The sequence below is a fragment of the Panthera onca genome, chromosome A3, assembly GCF_046562875.1.
Source record: "Panthera onca isolate mPanOnc1 chromosome A3, mPanOnc1 haplotype 2, whole genome shotgun sequence".
NCBI lineage: Eukaryota > Metazoa > Chordata > Mammalia > Carnivora > Felidae > Panthera > Panthera onca.
Window position 1 is genome coordinate 23135344 of NC_138341.1, and position 22589 is coordinate 23157932.

The 22589-nt window shown below is 36.6% G+C and overlaps 1 protein-coding gene and 1 pseudogene across 1 annotated transcript in view; both read left to right on the forward strand.

The window, feature by feature from the left end:
- The window catches only part of PPP1CB (protein phosphatase 1 catalytic subunit beta), a 42433-nt gene that overhangs the window by 11995 nt on the left and 7849 nt on the right, over positions 1-22589 (forward strand). The window contains exons 3-6 of the mRNA XM_060651690.2: positions 10704-10835; positions 12712-12942; positions 15049-15153; positions 17028-17099. Coding sequence (XP_060507673.1) covers positions 10704-10835; positions 12712-12942; positions 15049-15153; positions 17028-17099 — 540 coding nt within the window. The remainder of the gene's footprint in view (positions 1-10703; positions 10836-12711; positions 12943-15048; positions 15154-17027; positions 17100-22589) is intronic.
- On the forward strand, positions 3639-9475 carry LOC132688146 (small ribosomal subunit protein uS5 pseudogene; annotated as a pseudogene).

Consider the following 22589-nt stretch of genomic DNA (forward strand, 5'->3'; position numbering starts at 1 on the left):
AGAGTGCCCTGTGTCTCTGTCACAATGAATCTGCTCTGACATTGTATGGTGAAAGTGCCCATAGATGATACTTAATGGGGGTTGGGGGTGGGAGGAGAAAAGAAAAACATAACAAGTAAGAGTAGTTGTGTTTCCGTAAAACAATTTATTTATGGATGCTGAAAACTTATATAATTTTTATGTGTCTCTTCCTCCCCGCCCCCCCCCCCCATCATTTTTTAAAAAGTAAAAACTCACAAAACCAGGCATTGGGCCAAATTTGATTCATGTTTTCCCCCTTTTCTGATGTGGACATGCTTGCACAGAAAGATTCTCTTATCAGGAGTAGAAGACCTTTACCAGTCAGGACTGGTAAAAAATATGGGGTTAGGGCCCATAGTGTTTAGTCCTTGCAAGGTATTCCTCTAGTTTCTGTATGTAATCATCCAAATTTCTCCTCTGTGACCAATAATCATATTTTGTGTCCTTTTCTGTATGTACTTGAGCAATGAACACAGGAAATTTTTGAGGGTTTTGATCCTTGAGGAAAAGGAAGCAGCAGTGAGCTGACCAATCACTCTGGCTTTTTTCCTGGAGGTATAGAGGAATAGATCCCAAACAAAGAGTGGCAGTCTTCCTGGACTCAAGAGGAGAGATGGAAGTCTGAGGCCATTAAAGCATTGAAACTTAAATCCAAAAGAGGAGAGAACCACATAGATTCTAACCCCAAAATCTGCAGTCAGGTCCCCCTTAAGTCATTGACTTCTAAGGTATATGTATACAAGAGAAGATTCTAAGAAACTCAGAAGAAAACAGTATCTGGAAAGCTAAAGATCTGAGCAGAGATTCCAGTATCACCCTAGTGCCAGAGGGGCAAAAGTTGAAGTTCAGACTGCCAAATTAGGGGGACTGTATTATAGTCTAAATTTTCCATTGATACTCCATCATGACCACTCCCTAAGATTGAGGGCAAAACTGAAGTAGACCAGCCCTCAAGAAAATGTAAGTCATTATTATTCTTACCACTGAAAGGAAACAATGCTGTCTGGAAGATGTCGTCTAGAGCTCATACAATTTCCATCCATAATCAGATATTTCATTCAGTGAAATGACCACAGGACATACTAATAGACTTAACTGACCAGAAATCAGAGGAAAATAAGGGAACAAATCCCCAGATTATTCAGATATTAGAGTTATCACTGAGAGACTTTAAAATAACTGATTTAATGTGCTCAGGATAAATAAGAAATGATGGGAAATTTTATCAGAGTCCTGGAAACTTTACAACTAAAAAAGTGCATTCACTAACAATGAGAATTTGAGAGTTGGGCTTACTAGCACGGTAGAAACAGCGGCGTAGTAAAAGCTAGGAAAAAAGTGTTGTGTAGAAATTACGCAGTGCTGAGAAAAAAACAGGGGAAATAAAGAAAGCAGGAGACAGTGGAAAGGTTTAACATACATAATGGGAGTCCCAGAAAGAGAGGAGATACAGGATAGAGGAAGTACTGACCAAGACTTCTCCAAAGGGAGAAAGATACCAAAAGATTAAAGAAGCTCCATGGATTCCAGGAAGGAAAAATACAAATAAAACTATATTGAAACCCATCGTGGACTTAACTGCTAAAAATGAAGAAAAAGAAAATCTTTATGTTTTAATCTTTTTAATGTTTGTTTATTTTTGAAAGACAGCATGCGAGTTGGGGAGGGACAGAGAAAGGGGGGGGGGGGGGCATGGAATTGAGCTGTCAGCACAGAGCCTGATGTAGGGCTCAAACTCATGAACCATGAGATGATGACCTGAGTTGAAGTTGGCCTCTTAACTGACTTAGCCAACCAGGCACCCCAAAAGAGAAAATCTTAAAAGCTACCAGAGGAAACAAGTCATTACATGACCTTCAAGAGAACATTGATGGTTGATATATCACCTGAAACTACAGATGCCAGAAAACAATAGACTGTCCTTTTAAGGTGCTGAAAGAAAAGGAAGAATGCTAATCTAGAATTCTAAATCCAGTGAGCATATCCTTCAGAAGAGAAGGCAACGGATGCCTTCATGATCTTGCGGTTCCTGAGTTCGAGCCACATGTCGGGCTCAGTGCTGACAGCTTGGAGCCTGGAGCCTGCCTGAGGCTCCAGGCTCCAATTTAGACTATAATACAGTCCCCCTAACTTGTCTCTGTCTGTCTCTGTCTCTTTCTCTCTCTGCCCCTCCCCGACTCACGCTCTTGTCCGTGTCTCTCTTTCTCTCTCTCTCAAAAATAAACATTAAAAAAAAATTTAAGTGAAACAAAATAAAAACACAAGCTGAGAAAATTTACTGATACAGACTGGTACTGGAATTTTCTAGTAAAGTTCGTATTGAAAGAAAATGATTCCAGATAAAAGCACAGAACTGCAGAAGTAAATGAGCAACAATAAGGATAAATGTGTGTAATTATAAGTTAATGCTTTTTAAAACAATTATGGTTTGTAGGGTTTAAACTATGTGGAAGCAGTATATGACAACTGTAGAACAAAAGGCTAAAAAGTGCATTTGTTATTTCTAGAGTAACTACCAAAAGAAAAAGAATATATAACTAAAAAGATAACAGAGGAGAAAATGGAGTAATAAAAGATAATTGTTCCAAAGAAACGCAAGAAAAGAGGAATAAAGGAATGAGGAACATGTGATACAAACAAAGCAAATGACAGGATTTGTCCATAATTATAGTAAATGTGAAAGGAGTAAACACTCAAGACAAAGTTTAGAAGACCTAACTATACTGTATACAAGGAACATATTTTTAATTTAAGGGCAAAGGTAGAGGAGTAAGCACCAGAATGGGAGAACTGCATCACGCACACATTAACCAGAAGAAACCTGGTTGGATGTATATACATCAGAAATAGTATATAAGGCAGGAAGTATCACTAGAGGTAAAGAAGGGCATTGCATAATGTTAAAAGGATGAATGCCACAGGAAGAGACAATAATCTTAAAATTTTTAGGTATCTAATATTATAGGTCTAAAACACAAAAAGGAAAACTTGATAGAACCAAAAGGTTAAAATAGACAAAACCACACTATATAGAGTAACGTACCTTTCTCAGTAACTAATAGAACAAAGAAAAAATTAAGGATCTAGAAGATTTAAACAACACAGTAAATTTGACCTAAGTGACACACACAACACTTTACTCAACAACTACAGGATATACACACTTTTCAAATATGTATGGAACATTTACTGAAGTATGCAATATGCAGTACCAAAAAGCAATTCTCAGTAAATTTAAAAGAAATGAGATCTCAGGTTCTCTGATTTCAGTAATGATAAACTAGAAATCAATAGCATGTAATTAGAAAATTCTCAAATACTTAGAAATAAGCAGTGTACTTTTACATATTTTACTGCTACTGAAGAAATAGCAGTGAAAATTATAAAATGTGTTGACCTGAATAATAATAAAAATACATGTCAAACTTGTGCAATTGCAGCAAGAAGCAATGCTTACAGGGATATGTATAGCTTTAAAAATACATATAATATATATTGGTGGGGAGGGGGGGAAGGCTGAACATTAAATTTTTATTTCAGGACAGTAGAAGAATAAGGAAAGTTATAATAAAGATGAGAGCCGAAATCAAATAAAAATCAAATGTATGATTTTTTAAAATGAAAATGTTGAAGCTTCTTCTCTGGGAAGACTCCAAATAACAGATGACACCAGTGCTGTGGGAGGGCCCAGGGGCCCTGGAATGGGAGGCCATGGCAGCTTCCACAGAGGTTTCAGCAGCAGCATCTGGGGCCAGGGCCATAGCCGGGGTCAGGACAGGAGCTGTGGAGCTCATGGAGGCAAAGCCAAGGACAAGGCTGCCACTAGGCTGGGCCACCTGGTGGTCAACGACATGAAGATCAAGTCTAGAGGACACCTGTCTCTTCCCTGCCCATAAAAAGAATCTGAGATCATTGACTTCTTCCTGGGGTCATCCTTCAAGAATGAGGTTTTGAAGATTATACCTGTGCAAGAAGCAGATTCATGCTGGCCAGTGGACCAGGTTCAAAGCATTTGTTGCCATCAGAGATTACAGTGGGCACATCGGTCTGAGTGTTAAGTGCTCCAAGGAGGTAGCCACTGCCATCCATGGAGCCATCATTCTGGCCAAGTTTCTCGTTGTCCCCAGGCAGTGAGGCTACTGGGGAAACAAGATTGGCAAGCCCATACTGTCCCATGCAAGGTGACTGGCTCTTGTGGCTTTGTGCTGGTGCTCCTCATCCCTGCTTCCAGAGGCACTGGCATTGTCTCAGCCCGTGCCCAAGAAGCTACTGGTGATGGCTGGTATTGATGATTGCTACACCTTGGCCAGGGGCTGCACTGCCACCCTGGGCAACTTCGCCAAGGCCACTTCTGATGCCATTTCCAAGGTTTAACATTGATCTCATCCCTGACCTTTGGAAAGAGACTGTGTTCACCAAATCTCCTATCAAGAATTCACTGACCATTTCGTAAAGACCCACACCACAGTTTCCATGCAGAGGGCTCAGGCTCCAGCTACGGCCACAATATAGTTTTATACAAGAAAAATAAAGTGAATTAAAATTGTTTAAAAAAGAAATTGTTGGTAAGATTAATAAAATTGATAATCCCCAGAAAGACTGATAATGTAAGAAATAGAAAACAAATTATCAAAAAAGATACAGGAGATGTGACTAGTAATGGAAACTAACGAGGTGGAACAAACAAAAGCAATAATGTAATCCTGGCTGGGATTCTGTACTAGAGGAGAAGAATGTGCTATAAAGGACATGATTGAGACAATTATTAAAATTGTAGTATATTCTTCACATTAAAGATTTATATCCGTTAAATTCCCTGGATCTGATAATTTATACTGTGCTATCTTTTTTTTTTTTTTTAAGTTTATTTATTTTGAGGGTGGGGAAGGGTAGAGAGAAAGAGAGAGAGAGAATCCCAAGCAGGCTCCATGCTGTCAACATAGAACCCGATGCAGAGCTCTGTCTCACAACTACAAAATCGTGACCTGAGGTGAAATGAAGAGTTGAACACTTAACCAACTAAGCCACCCAGAATACAGTCTGTTCTTAAATGGGTCAGAGAAAAGTTATGTATATGTATTTTAAAGGAAGTTAAGATTTTATAAATAACTTAGTGCTAATAACTTTTATAATTTAGATGAAAAACTAATCTTGACAGTACTGATAAAAAGGAATAGAAAATCTGAATAGTCTTATATATGTTAAAGAAAATGAATTTGTAGTTGGAATACTTCTCAAAAAAAATTCCAAGCCCATTTGGTTTTGCTGGTGACTTAAATATTTAAAAAAGAAGAAATTAGGCCAAGTTTGTTGAAAGCAGAAAAAGAGAGAACACTTCCCAACTTGTTCTTTGAAGCCAGCACAACCCTAATACTTAAATCTGACAACTCTCAAAGGCAATTACCGACCAGTATCGCTCATGAATATAGCCACAGAAATCATGAGCAAATTATTAGCAAATTGAATAAGAAAGATAAATGTCATAATGTGGTGGGGTTTATTCTAGGAATCCAAGGAACACTCAATCAATATAAATCATATTAACAGAATAAGGTGGAGGGGGATTATTATCTCAATGGATGAGATACAGTATTTGATAAATTTTAACACCCTTCATGATAAAAATCCTTAGCAAACTGAGTATGTACAAAACTATAGCTATCATAATGGTGAGAAATATTGAATGCTTTTTTTTCTCTTAGTTCAGGAACAGGACAAGGAAAACCTTTAGCACACTTTTCTTCAGCATTGTCTTGGAGGTCCTAGTCAATTCAATGAAGAAGAAAAATAAAAGATACAAAGATTGGGAAAGAAGTAGTAAAAGTCTTCACAGATGATATGGTTGTATACTTGGTAAATCCGAAGGGATCTTCAAACTGTTAGACTAGGAAACAAAGTCATTATTCATAAATCAATTACACTTAACATCAAATAATTAGAAAATGAAATAAGAAAACACATTTACAAAGCAGCACCCCTTCAATTCAATTTAATGAAAATGTGCAGGACTGCCCCTTAAACACTACAAAACATTGGTGAGAGAAACACATGACAACTGAAATAAAAGAGATACCATGTTTATGGAAGACTCAAAATTACTAAGGTAAATTCTCCCTGGATATATTAATTCCCAGTTAAAACTCCCACAAGCTGAGGGTGAGGAGAAATAGACAAGCCAATTTTAAAACATATTTGAAAATGCAAAAGGACCTAGATTAGCAAAGGCAATCTTAACAAAGTTGGAATGCTTATATTAGGAGATAACTTTATAAAAAAACAACAGTGGGGGCGTCTGGGTGACTCAGTCTGTTAAACATCCAAGTCTTGATATGGGTTCAGGTCAACTCAGGTGATCTCCTGGTGGTGAAGTTGAGCCCCCCCCCCACCACCACCATGCTGAGCGTGGAGCCTGCTTGGGATTCTCTCTCTCTCCACCCTCTCCCAGTTGTTCACATGCACGCACATGGTGCGCGCACGCTCTGTCTCTGTCTCTCAAAATAAAGTTTCTTTTAAAAAGCTACAGTAATTAAGACAATGTAGTACTGCTGTAAAAATAAACAGATTAATGGACTATATGGAGTGTCCAGAAATGGATCCACTCATGTATGGTCAACCTGATTTTTCTACACATCTTCCCCTGCAGTTCTGTGGAGAAAGGATGGTCTTTACAATAAATAGTGCTAAATCAATGGATTATTGAATGAGATAGGCTAAAATAGTAAAGCGTCTAGAAGGAAACATAAAGAAATATGTTTAGAGGAGATAAACATTGCTGAACACAGTAACATGGATAGATTTCACAGAAGAATGAGCAAAAGAGTATACTGTATATTTCTATTTATCCAGAATTCAATAACGAGTCAGATTAATCATACTGAAAGAAATAAAAATAGTAACCTTCGGCATTATTATTGAATGGTTGAGGGTATAAGGGAGCCTTCAGGGTTGCTGGAAGTATTCTGTATCTTGATGTGAATGTGATTACTTAGGTGTATACATAGTTAAGATTTGGGGCACCTGGGTGGCTCAGTCGGTTAAGCCTCACACTTCGGCTCAGGTGATGATCTCACAGCTGGTGAGTTCAAGCCCTGCATCCGGTCTCTGTGCTGACACCTCAGAGCCTAGAGTCTGCTTTGGATTCTGTGACTCCCTCTCTCTGCCCCTCCCCCCCACCTCAATAAGAAATAAACATTAAAATTTTTAAATTTATTGAGTAAATGCCCATAATGTTAGTGTACTTTACTGTATATATGTGTGATACCTCAAAATATTTTCTAAACAGCAACAGCATGGTAGATATTTCCTATAATGGCGTATTTACCTGGTTTACAATTATTGGCTGCTAAATTTTTTTCTGGGAAACTTTTGACTAAGAATTTTTTGTGGTAGTAGAGGGGGGAGTGTGTTGAGTTAGAAGACTGGTTCTAAATTCTTCTCTGCTGCTTTTTACTCATTCTAGTTTTATAAACCTGGGCTCCCTGATTTTCAAGTTTTTAAATTTTTCTGTTGTTGTATAGTGTGGATAATAGCTTCCCTTTCTAATTCTTGGGACATCAAAAGGATTAAATGAGATGATTGATGTGAAATTGCTTTGCACCTAATGAATTATAAATTGTGCAGATTTTTAGTATCTTCATAATCTAGCTAGGTGCTTGTATCTAAGCTCATATACCCAAATTCTGGAACCCCTCATGGATATTGTGGCAGTGAACTAGTTCCTCTTTGTTAATAGGTTGCCTTGATTTACTCCCTGTTTTCAGATGACTGAGAAATTTGAAATGCTCTTGGATATTTGGGTGTACATACTGGCAGGAGTACATGAGGGAGCAGGACTTTTGAATTGACAAGACAGCTGGAATTGCCCTGAGCCATCTATCATCTTTTTCCAAATATTTGGATAACTTATTCCTAAGATTTGGTCATTTGTCAAATGCTTAACCTTTAGAAGAACGTTTAGTTTCTCTAACTGCATTTCATCAACTCTTAGAAGTGACTTGATTATGCAATGCTCCATTGTTTTATATGCCACTAAGAGGCAAAAAGCAACTGCCAATTAAAATTGTAAGAAATTATTGATTGCAAAGTATTTCTGAACTTAAAAATTAATTGGGGAAAACCATGCACCTTAAAAATCAACGAAATTTCATGTGTGTTTTTGTTTTGGTAAATTTTTAGTTTTATGGATTAGCATGACTTCTAAATTGAAGCGTTTCTAGCTCTGTAAAAATATTAGTCAAAGTACACCGTAGTGTAACCTAAATTACTTGGGAGGTCGAAATTAAACACATAATTTACAGGGAAAATAAAACAAATATGAGATAAAATATTCACCACTGTAATTTAGACGCTTTAAATTGACATGTCAGAGTGACACACACTAGTTTTAATGATTGTCATCAAGTTACAACCAAGTGTTGGTAACTTAAAGTGTTTTATTACTACAGAATCATAACAAAAATGGTAGGAACTTTTCTAAGAGCCAACTTTTGTTTGTGTTGTCCATTGCTGTTATCTTTAAATAATTATTTTTAGGTGAGTATTTGTCATCTGAAAGCAACAAGAGATCTTTAATCCTTCAAGAAAAATAACTTTTTCTCTTCAAGAAAGTAGACAGGTACTTGATGCACTGATGGTAAAACTGTATTTTGCAAATATCATTTCCCATACAGTTAAGACTTAATGCCAAGATGAAGAATTTTACAGAGAATTGCATCTAAGCTAGTATTGTAGATACTTACTGGAAAGTACAAGTAAGATGCCCTTTTTGGTCTTAGAAAAATCCACATATCCATGGGAAGTAGGTAATTGATGATTATGAGCTAGTACTAATGTAGAAGCTATGATAAAGTTCCTATAATAAAAGCAGTTCTGATGATGTTTTGAATTTCAGGGGTGATCTTATTAACAGTCATATTTACTAAAGCACATTTCAACAGAGTCTGTCTTTTCTGTTACTTAGATATTACTATATTAATGTTACGTATACATGGATTGACTTTTGCATGTGGGGGCCTTTTTTTTTTTTTTAACCTCTGAACCTGACAAAAGAAACATAGTCTTTAACAAGAAATGTGTGGACTTAATTGTAAATGGGAAATAGTAGGGATATGTAGAGATACAGTCTGCTTTCTTTTTTTAAATACCTTCTCAGCCTTTGCTCTGTTGATGGGAATGCAAACTGGTGCAGCCACTCTGGAAAACAGTGTGGAGATTCCTCAAAAAATTAAAAATAGAACTTCCCTACAACCCAGCAATAACACTAGTAGCAATTTATCCGAAGGCCAGAGGAGTGCTGATTCATAAGGGCACTTGTACCCCAATTTTTATAGCCGCTCTTTCAACAGTAGACAAATCATGGAAAGAGCCCAAATGTACATCAACTGATGAATGGATAAAGAAGATGTGGTTTGTATATACAGAATGAATACTTGGCAAAAAAAAAAAAGGAATGAAATCCTGCCATTTGCAACAACGTGGATGGAATTGGAGGGTATTCTGCTAAGTGAAATAAGTCAGTTAGAGAAAGACACATACGATGTTTTCACTCATAGGTGGAATTTGAGAAACTTAATAGAAGACCATAGGGGAAGGGAGGGGGAAAATTAGTTTTAAGCAGAGAGGGAGACAAACCCATAAGAGACTCTTAAATACAGAGAACAAACTGAGGGTTGATAGGGGAGGGGGCAGGAGAGAGGAGAAAATGGGTGACAGGCATTGAGGAGGGCACTTGTTGGGATGAGCACTGGGTGCTGTATGTAAGTGATGAATCACAGGATTCTACCCCCCGAAACCAAGAGTATACTATATACGCTGTATGTTAGCTAACTTGACAATAAATAATATTTTTAAAAAAATAAAAAATAAATGTTTTTTCAGTTAAGATTAAATGGGACCAAGCAGTATATTTAGAGAGAAAGAGCCAATGGAGAAGGTAATGAGAGGAAATGATTTCAAGTTCAGTTCAATAGGGCAAATAAGAACTCCTCATGTACCATTTCTCCCTACTCTGTTCCAGAAGTTACTTATTAGTTGATAGATTTTATTGTTCATTCATAGGAAAAATGCTTTCCTCCATCTAAATAGCTTTTAGAGTTTTTCATATAGTGCCCTTGTGTGACATAATAACGCATTAAAATTTAATAGCTATCTGGAACCTTTTAAATTTTGTTTTGATTAGAAGTTGGAGGGTGGGGATTGTTAAAATTCTTAAGACTGTTCATAATTTTCCAAGGACGTGTGTGAAACTAAATCACCTACTGACAGCCACTTTTTGTTTCATTTCCCTTTCTTCATAGCCACTGGTTCTTAATGATGCTATTTTGGCCTTTTCCTAAATGCAAGACTTTACTGACAGAGTAGGCTATCCTCAAAGGTGCTGTTCCTAAAATCGTTTAGGTCTCTTGGGCTGCAAGGTTGGCCACTGGAAAGCACAAGGGACTGCATTTCTGTGGCAGCAGCCTTGAGGAACATCATTAGAAACCAGCAACAATAAAGATAGAAAGGCAAAGATCACTAGAATAACCTTACTGTTAGCCATAGAACACTACAGGGTATCTGGTAGTTTGCTGTCTGTGTGACTTTCTGGACCTTCAAAATATGGGCATGACTTTTTTTTTTTTTAAGGATTATTTATTTTATAGAGACATTTTTAAAAACTGACCATTTTATTCATTGTCTAACAGTACGAGGATGTCGTCCAGGAAAGATTGTGCAGATGACTGAAGCAGAAGTTCGAGGCTTATGTATTAAGTCTCGGGAGATCTTTCTCAGCCAGCCTATTCTTTTGGAATTGGAAGCACCGCTGAAAATTTGTGGTATGTAATCGGGTAAAGTTGGAAACAGTCTATTTTGAATACCAGTTTTCCTCCCCTAATTAAATTGAAGGTGATCTAGAGAAAACATTTAAAAATTTTTGTATAAGAGAGATGGATAGGTTTGATAACATAAAATATAAAAATTAAAACTTTCATAAAATAGTAAGTTACAGACAATATTTTTAATATACATCAGATAACAAGATTGCTATTCACAGTTTTTAGTTCTTAGAAACAAGACAGACAATACAATAGAAAGATCTTTTTTTTAAGGCAGATTTTAGAAGAAATTCAAAGGGTCAATAAATGTAAGATCCTCAGCCTCACTAGTAATCAGTGAAATGCAATTTAAAAACAAATCCTAAACTCTAGACATGTCGGAAAAAAAGTCAAAAACTGATAATCCACTGTTGTCAAGGATGTAGAGAAATGGGCATTTTGGTGTACCAGTTACAAACAAACTAAAGTTTGGGTGGCAATATGGCAATATCCATGGTGGCTTCTGGCCAAAAACAAAAATTTACAACCTTAGGTTGAGTGATCACATTGTTTTAGCCAGAAAAATTGTTGTACAAAAAGCGTTTTTTATAGTTCATGTAACAGTGGGAAGTGGTATAATTATCATTGGCTTTTGGCTTGATAACTGGTAGTGGCTGTTTGTGTGTATGACATAGCTTTACATGGACTTTGATGATGGACTTAATCATCATCTTTTGCTCAGTCAAGGACTATTTTTATATGTAAAAATTTTCACTGTCCTGCATGTTTCTTAGTGGTCCACATTCATACCTTGTAATCTGCAGATGCTTAGTGTGTTCTTTACTTTTTCTCCTCTTTCTTGTGTTTATTAAGTCATGTGCTTGGTGCTTCTTGGTACAGTATCTAGCAAGTAAAAGATATTAGCTAAGTAAATGTTTGTTGAATAAATTAATTTGCTTAGAATATCACCTTTAAGTAAGAGGTAATATGATATTTTGTGGAGTAGAGCCTGGCTGGCTCAGTTGGTAGAGCATGCAACTCTTAATCTCAGCGTTGTGAGTTCGAGTCCCAAGTTGGGTGTAGAGAGGACTTAAAAATAAAATCTGAAAAAGAAGAATTTTGTGGAAATGATCAGTCTCTTCTATGAATTTAAATGAAGCAAATGTAGTTACTTGTAACATTTTAAAATGATTCCAATTCTCTGCAAGATACTCTTTAAAATGCTTTGATACAGAAATAATTGGAGGGTAATAGAAATTAGTTATACTAAATATTTCTAAATTCTGGCTGTCTCACTCTTGGGTATAACAAAGTAATGTTAAACTACCAGATAATAAGAGCAACTGTAGTAGTTATCTGTTATATAACAGATTACTCCAAAACTTTATGGCTTAAAACAGCATGAATTTATCACCGCACTGTTTCTATGAGTCAGGAATCCAGGCACAGCTTAGCTGGATCCTCTGGTTTTGGGTCTCTCACAAGGTTGTGATCTAGGTGTGATCTGGGACTACATTCATCTCAAGGCTCAATGATGAAAGGATTCGGTTCCTTAAGGGCCGATGGACTGAGAGCTCAGTTCCTAATAAGTGTTTGGCCAGAGGCCTCCTTCAGTTCTTTGCCATGTGTGCTTCTCCATAAGGCAGCTGGCTTCAGCATCAAGAATGAGAGATGGCAAGAGAGTACAAGCAGATTGGAACTCGTGATCTTTTGTAACCTAATTTCAGAAGTGACAGCCCATCCCACTTTTTCTGTCTCCTGTTTGTTAGAAGCGAGTCACCAGCTCCAGCCCACATTCAAGGGGAGAGGATTACATACGGGTGTAAACATTGGGAATCATTTGAAGCTGCTTCCCACAGTAACCAAATGCTCTAAAATTGTCTTTTTCTATTTTCAGGAGATATTCATGGACAGTATACAGATTTACTGCGATTATTTGAATATGGAGGTTTCCCACCAGAAGCCAACTATCTTTTCTTAGGAGATTATGTGGATAGAGGAAAGCAGTCTTTGGAAACCATTTGTTTGCTATTGGCTTATAAAATAAAATATCCAGAGAACTTCTTTCTCTTAAGAGGAAACCATGAGTGTGCTAGCATCAATCGCATTTATGGATTCTATGATGAATGTAAGTAAAAATAAAAATTTATCTTTTATTAATGGGAAAATTCCCTAATATTCCCTAATATAATTTTCCAGTTCAAAAGATTTCTTTTGATTCATTTTTTTTTAATATAATTTATCAGGCATAGGACCAAGAATAATCTTTCATGGAAGAAAAACCTGAAACCAGGAAACATATTACCAATTAAACTAGTTCTTTGGGATCTCTTAAGATCATGGTATTTCAGGTTGACTGCACCTTACTCAGCTGAAAGGGCCTCTTGTAATTAATCAGTTCATTTGGCAAAATATCCACGTGAAACAGAGGTCACTATAGATAATAGCCTCTTTTTCTAGTATCTATTAAGATTTTAGCTCTCAGCATTCTTGGGATAAGATGGAAATTTTCATTGGCCCTGTGTCACAAGAAATATTCACAAGTTGTAGGGCGCCTGGGTGGCTCAGTTGGTTAAGCTGCCAACTCAGTGTCTGCTCAGGTCATGATCTCACCTTTCGGGAATTTGAGCCCCACATCCATGCTGTTAGTGCAGAACCCGCTTGGGATTCTGTCCCTCCCCGGCACACGTGCAGTGCTCTCTTTCTCCCTCTCTCTCTTCCTCAAAATAAATAAACTTTGAGATAAAGAAGGAAAAATATTGAGAAGTTCTATGGAATTTTTTCAAAGTTTAAGTTTATTATTGGAATTTTAATTTGTGCCTATAAAACAAGAGAGATGAGGATAGCAACTACTCAGGTATATTTTACTGTACTCTTTTTCTTCGGTAAGAAATCACTGATTTCCTGTTTTGTAGTAATGTTTCCAAGTGTAATTACTAAATTACTACATTTGAATTGGTCTTTTGCTTTTGTTAGAGTATGGAAAAGAACACATGTTTGGTTAATTACAATTTAGAACCAAATACAACGATTTTCAAATTGAATTTATTGTTTTTTTGGTGTTGAATTCTCCATTGGAATCTATTTTTGTTTTTTTCCTTCCTTAAATATGGTAGACTCCTATTCAAACTCCTATCTTCTTGGTTTGTATAATTTGACAAGAGGAAGTGTGTATACCAGGCACTACTCTACACACTAGGAATGCAGCAGCGCACAAGACAGATCATCTCTAGTCTCGTGGAGCTGCGTTCTAGTAGGAATGATTCTACATCTGATTTTACGTGGCATTTTTACTTCTAAGGTGTAATGTATGGTTTCAACTGTTCAAATCAGACCAGTAGACAGGAAGCAGATTGTAGTGCATCTAACTATAACCACTTTTCTAAAGCTATATGAGGAATAGAGGTGTGTTTTTAAAGAAGAAAATATGGGCTTGAGTATCCTCAAGGTTTATAGAAATGACATCAGTTGAGCTAATGTACATGAGAGCAGCTTGTAAAAACTGTTTTGAGTTATACTTTTTCACAGAGAGGCAGGTTATGGCATAAAAGCATAGGAAATTAGTGCTGTGTCTTTCATCGCTCCCCAGCGTTAGTTGTTGCAACTTCTTGCCAAATTCAGGAAGATCAAGTAACTCTAAAAAGGTGAACATACACTTGAGATTTCTCTTGTCGTAGCTCTTTATGCTAGACTATAGGAAAATTATAGCCTTTGTGTCTCTATTTATACTTTATGTAGTGCCAAGTTGTAATTCACTCAAAAGTGAATACCATGGAAGCATTTGGAAATTGTCCTTTCTTGGCAGTAAATTTATGCTGTGTTACTCAATGCATTAGAGTTAAAATGGACAATCTCCAGAGATACTCCTTTCACTTTTGCTTACTTATTTGGCTAGGTATTCAACTAATGTACACATTGAATGGAACAGATAAACTAGTAGTCTGTTAGACTATTTCAAAGTGACTATATTATAGTGATCTTAAGAGACAAAAGGATTTGATATGTGTGTTCCGTAAAATACCTAGCACAATCTTTCAAGTTTTTTTAACTTTATGGAAGGTGTTGAATGTTCATTAAATTTATTACCTTTTTAAAAATATACAAGAAGCACTCATTACAGAAAAAACAAAGTGCGGTATAAAGAATAAAGTTGAAATTATAATCCTGTGTCTATGAGATAACAAATGAAAACAGTTTTAGATTTATTTCTTCTATTTGCTTGTTCTTTTTATAGGCAAACGAAGGTTTAATATTAAATTGTGGAAGACCTTCACCGATTGTTTTAACTGTCTGCCTATAGCTGCCATTGTGGATGAGAAGATCTTCTGTTGTCATGGAGGTAGACTAGTAAATTTGCTTTATGGGTTTTTCTCACTGTCATTCCATTGTTTGGAAAAGACCTACAGTAACTAGGATGCACACTGTGGAAAAATATAGCTGTGCTTGTGTAAAAGGTCAAATTATTAAAACTGTTCTGAACATGGCTAAAATCTCTTTTAATAACTAGAAATTTATGAAGCTTTATACAAAATGAATGTTTAGTTGAGTACTTATCTTTAAAGAATTTCACATGTGAGGAGGATAACCAGAGTTTTATTTGAAATAACGTATTCCCTTTGCTTCAGTTTTGATAGAAAGATACCACTACTGTCAGTCAAAATGAGAAGATCATGATTACTTTCCTGCCAATATTAAATACCTTTCATTAGAATCCAAATGAAATTGGGTTTATTAGTCCCACATATCAAGAGTTCTAGGCTGTATGTAATATGTCCATTTTCATCCTAAAGATAATTTTTGATAGAATAAGTTACTCTGTATAACTTTTAAAGTAAGCAGGAATAGGTGCCATGAAAATATATAGATTGTATATTATCTGGCTGTCTTAAGAAATTAAAAACCTATTGATAAAATACATGTTTCCAAAAAGTTAAGATAAAGTATATTTCAAAACAGATACTGACTAATGAAAAGGATTTAATTATGTCAAAGCACTTGTAGAAGCAATAGTTTTTATGCAGTCTGGAAAGGGAGAGAATTGTTGGACACATGTTTATGGAAGCCTGAGTTAGAAGGATGGAGTAGACTTTGAAGAGGTGTAAAGAATTTGAGATGGTCTTTTTTATTTGTCTAGTTAAAGGAATGTGTGAGCACTAGCCTAACTAGAATGTCAAGCACATAGGGAATAATGAGTATCAGATTATAGAGATTTGAATACTGAGCAAAGTAGTTTGTTGAATGGTTTAATAACCATATTGGGTTTTTGTACATGGAAATAATATAGTAAAAATACTGTAAGAAAATTAGTGTTTTATATAGTTATACAAATATTATTTATAATTATTATTTATTAATATGCAGGAAGAATTAAAGTGAAAAATGCTGAAAAGATAGATGTACTTGTCTAGGCCTGAGGTAAAAAGCGATTTATTCTTGGAGCACCTGGGTGGCTCAGTCAGTTAAGCATCCTGATTCTTGATATCGGCTCAGGTAATGATCTCATGGTCTGTGAGTTTGAGCCCTGCATCAGGCTCCATGACGACAGTGTGAAGCTTGCTTGGGATTCTCTCTCTCTGTCCCTCCCCAACATGTGGGAACACATGGGCTCCCTCTCTCTCTCTCAAAATAAATAAACATTAAAAACATGATTTATTCTCTGATAGAACATGTTACTATATTAATTGAAGTATTTTATAGTAGATCCTAAACATTTAGGAAATTGTAGTTCTTGCACATTAGTATACTTAAAAGTAGAAATTAAGAAGTTATGTGTTGGTACTTGGATTATCCATAAAAGAGAAATAATAGTTTATGTACTGAAGATTGTGAAGTGTTTTCATGTGCTTTTTCTTATCCTTGTGATCAACAATTACACTTTACGAAGATAATGAGCATGTTGCAGAGAGATGTAGGAAGGTCTTACAGGACAGTGAGGCACTTAAACTTGGAAGTAAACATCTTTAAGATTAGGTGGTGAGAAGTGACAAAAGTGGTCGGAAGGATTGGAATTGGGTATATTCCTGGAGAAAGGCAGAGAATGGTTGGAAAGAAAGAAGAATGGTAAGATTTCTAACTCTGTATATTGAAGATAACATTAGAAGGAACACATTACATATTTTTAATTTCAGATAGTGACTCTACTTTGATTAAATGTTGCTTTATTTAAGTGAAAATTGTTTAGATGTCATTACTCTGACCATCTTTTATTTATAGGACTGTCACCAGACCTGCAGTCTATGGAGCAGATTCGGAGAATTATGAGACCCACTGATGTCCCTGATACAGGTTGAGTATATAGAGAAGTTTAATTGTTTTATGTAAAATATTGACATATTTGAACTTAACTATATATTTAGTTGAAGATTGGTTTATGTAATAAATAATAGAGCTTTTTCAATAGTAAGCTAACTACAGATTACTTGCAGTAATATATTTTATTTCCCACTACTTACTTCCCAAGGTGCAATACTTTTAAGTTTCATATTTAACTGTAGTATGGTTCTTTCAAACTTATTTATCACAGAAGATCTTGTTAACTGATTCCCTTTATCTTCCTGTCATTCTAAATTCCTTCATTCATATCAACATTGATTATGTCCTTCAAGGACTTGTTAAAAAGTAGTCAAACAGAGGTGTCTAGCTGGCTCAGTTGTTAGGGCATGCGACTCTTGATGTTAGAGTCATGGGTTCAAGTCCAATGTTAGGAGTGGAGCCTAGTTAAAAAATAAATAAATAAATTGGCCGCGGGGGGCATGCCTGAATAGCTCACTCGTTGAGTGTCTGACTTCTGCTTAGGTCATGATCTCACGGTTCGTGAGTTCAAGCTCCACATCGTGCACCCTGCTGTCAGCGCAGAGCCCATTTCAGATCCTCTGTCTCCCTCTCTCTCTGCTCCTCCCCCAGTCTTGTTCCCTCTCTCAAGAATGAATAAACATTTATTTTTGTTAAAAAAATAAAGTTTTTTTAAGGATTTTTAAAAAATTAATCAAAAGTTTTAAAAAAATTTTTAATGTTTATTTATTTTTTGAAAGAAACAACACAAGCTGGGGAGGGGCAGAGAGAGAGGGAGACACAGAATCCAATGTAGGCTCCAGGTTCAGGGCTGTCAGCACAGAGCTTGACGTGGAGCTCGAAGTCACAGACTGTGAGATCATGATCTGAGCCAAAGTCAGAAGCTTAAACTGACTGAGCCACCCAGGTGCCCCAAAAGTTTTTTAATTTTTTTTTTTTTTTTAAACGTTTATTTATTTTTGAGACAGAGAGAGACAGAGTGTGAACAGGGGAGGGGCAGAGAGAGAGGGAGACACAGAATCTGAAACAGGCTCCAGGCTCTGGGCTGTCAGCACAGAGTCTGACGCGGGGCTGGAACTCACAGACCGTGAGATCATGACCTGAGCCGAAGTCGGACGCTTAACCGACTGAGCCACCCAAGCGCCCCAAAAGTTTTTTAAGTAAAATAGTTTTTCTTGGGGTGCCTAGCTGGCTCAGTCCATGGAGTATGTGACGCTTGATCTTGGGTTGTGAGTTTGAACCCCACTTTGGGCGTAGAGATTGCTTAAATAAAATCTTTAAAAAATAATAATTTTTCTTAGCTGAGGATACAGTTGCCTTTTAAAAATTACCATTTAGTTTTCTGGTATTTTTTTGCATCTTCTGTATTTCACATTTGTAGAGCTCAGAAAGCTGTAGAGATACATGGTGAGTTTGTGAAAAATTTGTGAAAGAATAATGAAAGTTAACTGTTCAGATGTTCAGAATAACTCTTAGGTAAGTGAAGCAAGTCAAAACAAAAGCAAATTAAGTTCCACTTGAGGATACATTGCTCTGTTGATTAACAAATGAGCCTCGTGTAATTTTATAAATAAATTCTGGACACAGTGGCCTAACTTTTCTGTTGGCTTTTAGTGGTAATTATTCATAGTTGAGTGCCAGTGTATGTACTAAGATGTGTACTAATCATGGCATTTATATTCTTAAAATGCTATGATGGGGCACCTGGGTGCCTCACTCGGTTAAGTGTCTGACTTCAGCTCGGGTCATGATCTTGCAGTTTGTGACTTTGAGCTCCATGTCGGGCTCTGTGCTGACAGCTCAGAGCCTGGAACCTGCCTCAGATTCTGTGTCTCCCCCTGTCTCTGCCACTCTCCCCACTCACACCCTGTCTCTCTCCCTCCCTCTCTCTCAAAAATAAATCTATTTTTGATAAATAAATAAATAAATAAATAAATAAATAAAATAAATTTATTTTTTAACAAAAAAATAAAATGCTGTGATAACCTGTGAATTGAATGCAGTAAAATTCTCCTTTTCTGTTCACCGTTTGCTTAAAACATCAATACCTTTGTTGGTGGCATTTTCTGACACAGTGTTTATGGTTTTTCCACATCACAACCCATTCTCCAACACTTACGTGTCTAACATTTAATTACACTAATTCCTGAAGTTAGCCATGACTCCACAGGTTAAGGGCTTCATTTCACAAGACTGCCCCCACACTACTGCCCAGCCACAATTCTGGGATTCCCACAACCACTTCCTCAGATGCTTTACTTGTATTTATCAGTTTATCATAAAGGGATACAACTCAGGAACTAGGAGATATCGGTTGGGGAACAACTTCCACACCCTTTGTCATCAGTGTGTTCAACAACTGTAAGCTTCCCAAGTCCAGTTGTTCAAGAGTTTTTATAGAGCTCAGTTTCCAGCCCACCTCTCCAGAGAGAGGGGACAGCTGAAAGTTCCAGTCGTCTAATCATATGTTTAGTCTTGCTGTTGACTTGCCTCATTGTGAAGTGCTTTAGGGGATCTGGATCACTTCATTAGCATACACTCAGGTGTGATGGAAAGGGGCTCCTTATGAATAATAAAAGATACTCCTGTCTGGTCGTCTGGGTGGCTCTGTTGGTTAAGCATCCGACTTTGGCTCAGGTCACGATCTCATGGCTTGTGAGTTCAAGTTCTGCTTCAGGCTGTTCGCTGACAACTCAGAGCCTGCTTCACATTCTGTCTCCCTCTCTCTGCCTCTTCTCCACGCATGCATGCCTGTGGTCTCTCTCTCTCTCAAAAATAACTAAACATTAAAAAATAAAAAGATAACCTCTGTCACTCAGGAAATTCCAAAGGTTTTAGGAGCTGTATGCCAGGAATAGGAACAAAAACTAAATGTAGTTTTATGATATCACACTGTCTTACCATTAAAAGCATTAACATAAGCAAAACTGTCCTTTCTCTCGGTTTCTACCAGACTTTTTTTTTTTTTAATGAATTTATGTTACTGGATTCGTTGTCCCATCATTTGTGTAATCAGACCCACCCTTTGTATGTTGTATTCATCAGTTCTCAACAACTTGAATAGGATTGCCTAGAGTGCCACAGGGGTCTAGAAAATCTTGGTATATTAAGTATGTCATGTAAATAAAAAAAGATGTTTTAGCTTACTGATGAGAGGATTGTTTATTGGTAATTTTTTTCTTCTCAAATTTTTATTTAAATTCCAGTTACAGTACAGTATTGGTTTCAGAATTAGAATTCAGTGATTCATCACTTACATACAGCATCCAGTGCTCATCACAGCAAGTGCCCTCCTTAATACCCATCACCCATCTAGCCCATCACCTATCCACTTGTCTCTGAATTCCACATATGAGTGGAATCATATGGTATTTGTCTTTCTCTGACTTACTTCACTTAGCATGTATACTCAAACTCAATCCATGTCATTGCAAATGGCAAGGTTCTGGGTTTTTCTGTGGTTGAGTAATATTCGTGTGTGTGTGTGTGTGTGTGTGTGTGTGTGTGTGTGTGTGTGTATACACACCACATCTTTATCCATTCATCAATTGATGGATATTTGGGCTCTTTCCATACTTTGGCTATTATTGATAATGCTGCTTTAAACACTGGGATGCATGTATCCTTTCGAATCTGTATTTTTGTGTCCTTTGGGTAAATCGTAGTGCAACTGCTGGACCTTAGGGTAGTTCTATTTCTGACTTTCTGAGGAACCTTCATACTGTTTTCCAGAGTGGCTCCACCAGTTTGCATTCCCACCAGCAGTGCAAAAGAGATCCTCTTTCTCCACATCTTCGCCAACACCTGTTGTTTCCAGTATTGTTAATGTTAGCCATTCTGACAGGTGTGAGGTGGTATCTCATTGTGGTTTTAATTTGTATTTCCCTGATGATAAGTGATGTTGAACATCTTTTCATGTGTCAGCCATCTCTGTATGTCTTTGGAAAAATGTCGATTCATGTCTTCTGCCCATTTCTTAACTGGATTGTTGTTTTGGTGTTTGATAAATTCTTTATAGGTTTTGGATACTGGCCCTTTATCTGATATGTCATTTTCATGTATCTTCTCCCATTCTGAAGGTTGCCTTTTAGTTTCGTTGATTGTTTATTTGCTGTGCTTTTTATGTTGATGAAGTCCAGTGGTTCATTTTTGCTTTTGTTTCCTTTGCCTCTGGTGACGTGTTTAGTAAGAAGTTGCTGCAGCTGAGGTCAGAGAGGTTGCTTGCCTGTGTTCTCTAGGATTTTGGTGGTTTCCTGTCTCACATTTAGGTCTTTCATCCATTTTGAATTTATTTTTGTGTATGGTAAAAGAAAGTGGTCCAGTTTCATTCTTCTGCATACTGTTTTCCAGTTTTCCGAACACTGTTTGTTGAAGAGACTGTCTTTTTCCATATTGGTAATTTTGTAAAGGGGAGTTGTTTATTCATCAAGTAGAGTTGGACTAGATGGTTACTAAGTACATTTCCTACTCTTAAGATCCAAAGAGTCTATAAAAAGGTAGGCATTTTTTGGTTTTTATCCTGCTCTACTTGTTCATTGTACTTGAATCTTAACCATTTCCTACTTCTAGATAATTCTTACCCCTTTCAGGAGATCTCTACTGTTCTAATCTCTTCCTTTTGTTTTGACTATTCCTTCTCAGTACTTTTTGCTCATTCCCCTTTCTCCTTTCTCTGCCTGTGTATTAAATGTTTGCTTCCTCAGAGTTCATTTACTGGTCTTCTCACTTGACATTCCCAAGGTGGTTTGAGTCCCTCCTAAGATTTATACTACTATGAGTATGATGAAGATACTCAAATATTTTTAGCTCTGACTTCTTATGCCTGACACTGAAGCCAAGGATCCGTTCTCATTTTGTTCATCCATATTTCATTTAAATCCTCCAGGCTTTTATAGAAAATGTTTTCTTCCCTCAAATTGATCATTAGATCAGATACAATTCCAGTGAAATCTCAGTTGGGTTCATAGAATTATACTAACTGATTCAGAAATATATATGTGAAAGTAACCAAGTTAATCCTGGAGAAAAGCATTAAGTGGGGATACTACCCCTACCAAATATAAAGATTTTTTTAAAAGCTTTAGTGTGTTACTGGCTTAGGGATAAATAAAATGGATTAATTTAATAGATTGGCCCCCAGAAATAGTGTAAGTAGCCTCTCTATTCAGGAAATGCTTTTGGGTCAATTGCTTGTTCATATGGAGTAACTAGGTATAGAAGGAACAGCCTTTTCCATATATTGTGTGCTTAGAGTGTGCCATGCACATATTTCTTGTATGTGGGAAGAGTTGGGAAGTGCTGCTTTCAGCCAGGCAAAATTATATGGGTGGGCTAGCAAAGAGTGGCTAAATTCAATAGTCTGGGGTACTAGGAAGCAAGTGATTGTTACTCTTTATTAGAGGGTAAGAGGGCATGAGAAGAAACGTGATACAGATATACTTTATAAACTTTATTTTTTTCATTGTTGTGTTTTTATTCTTTAAA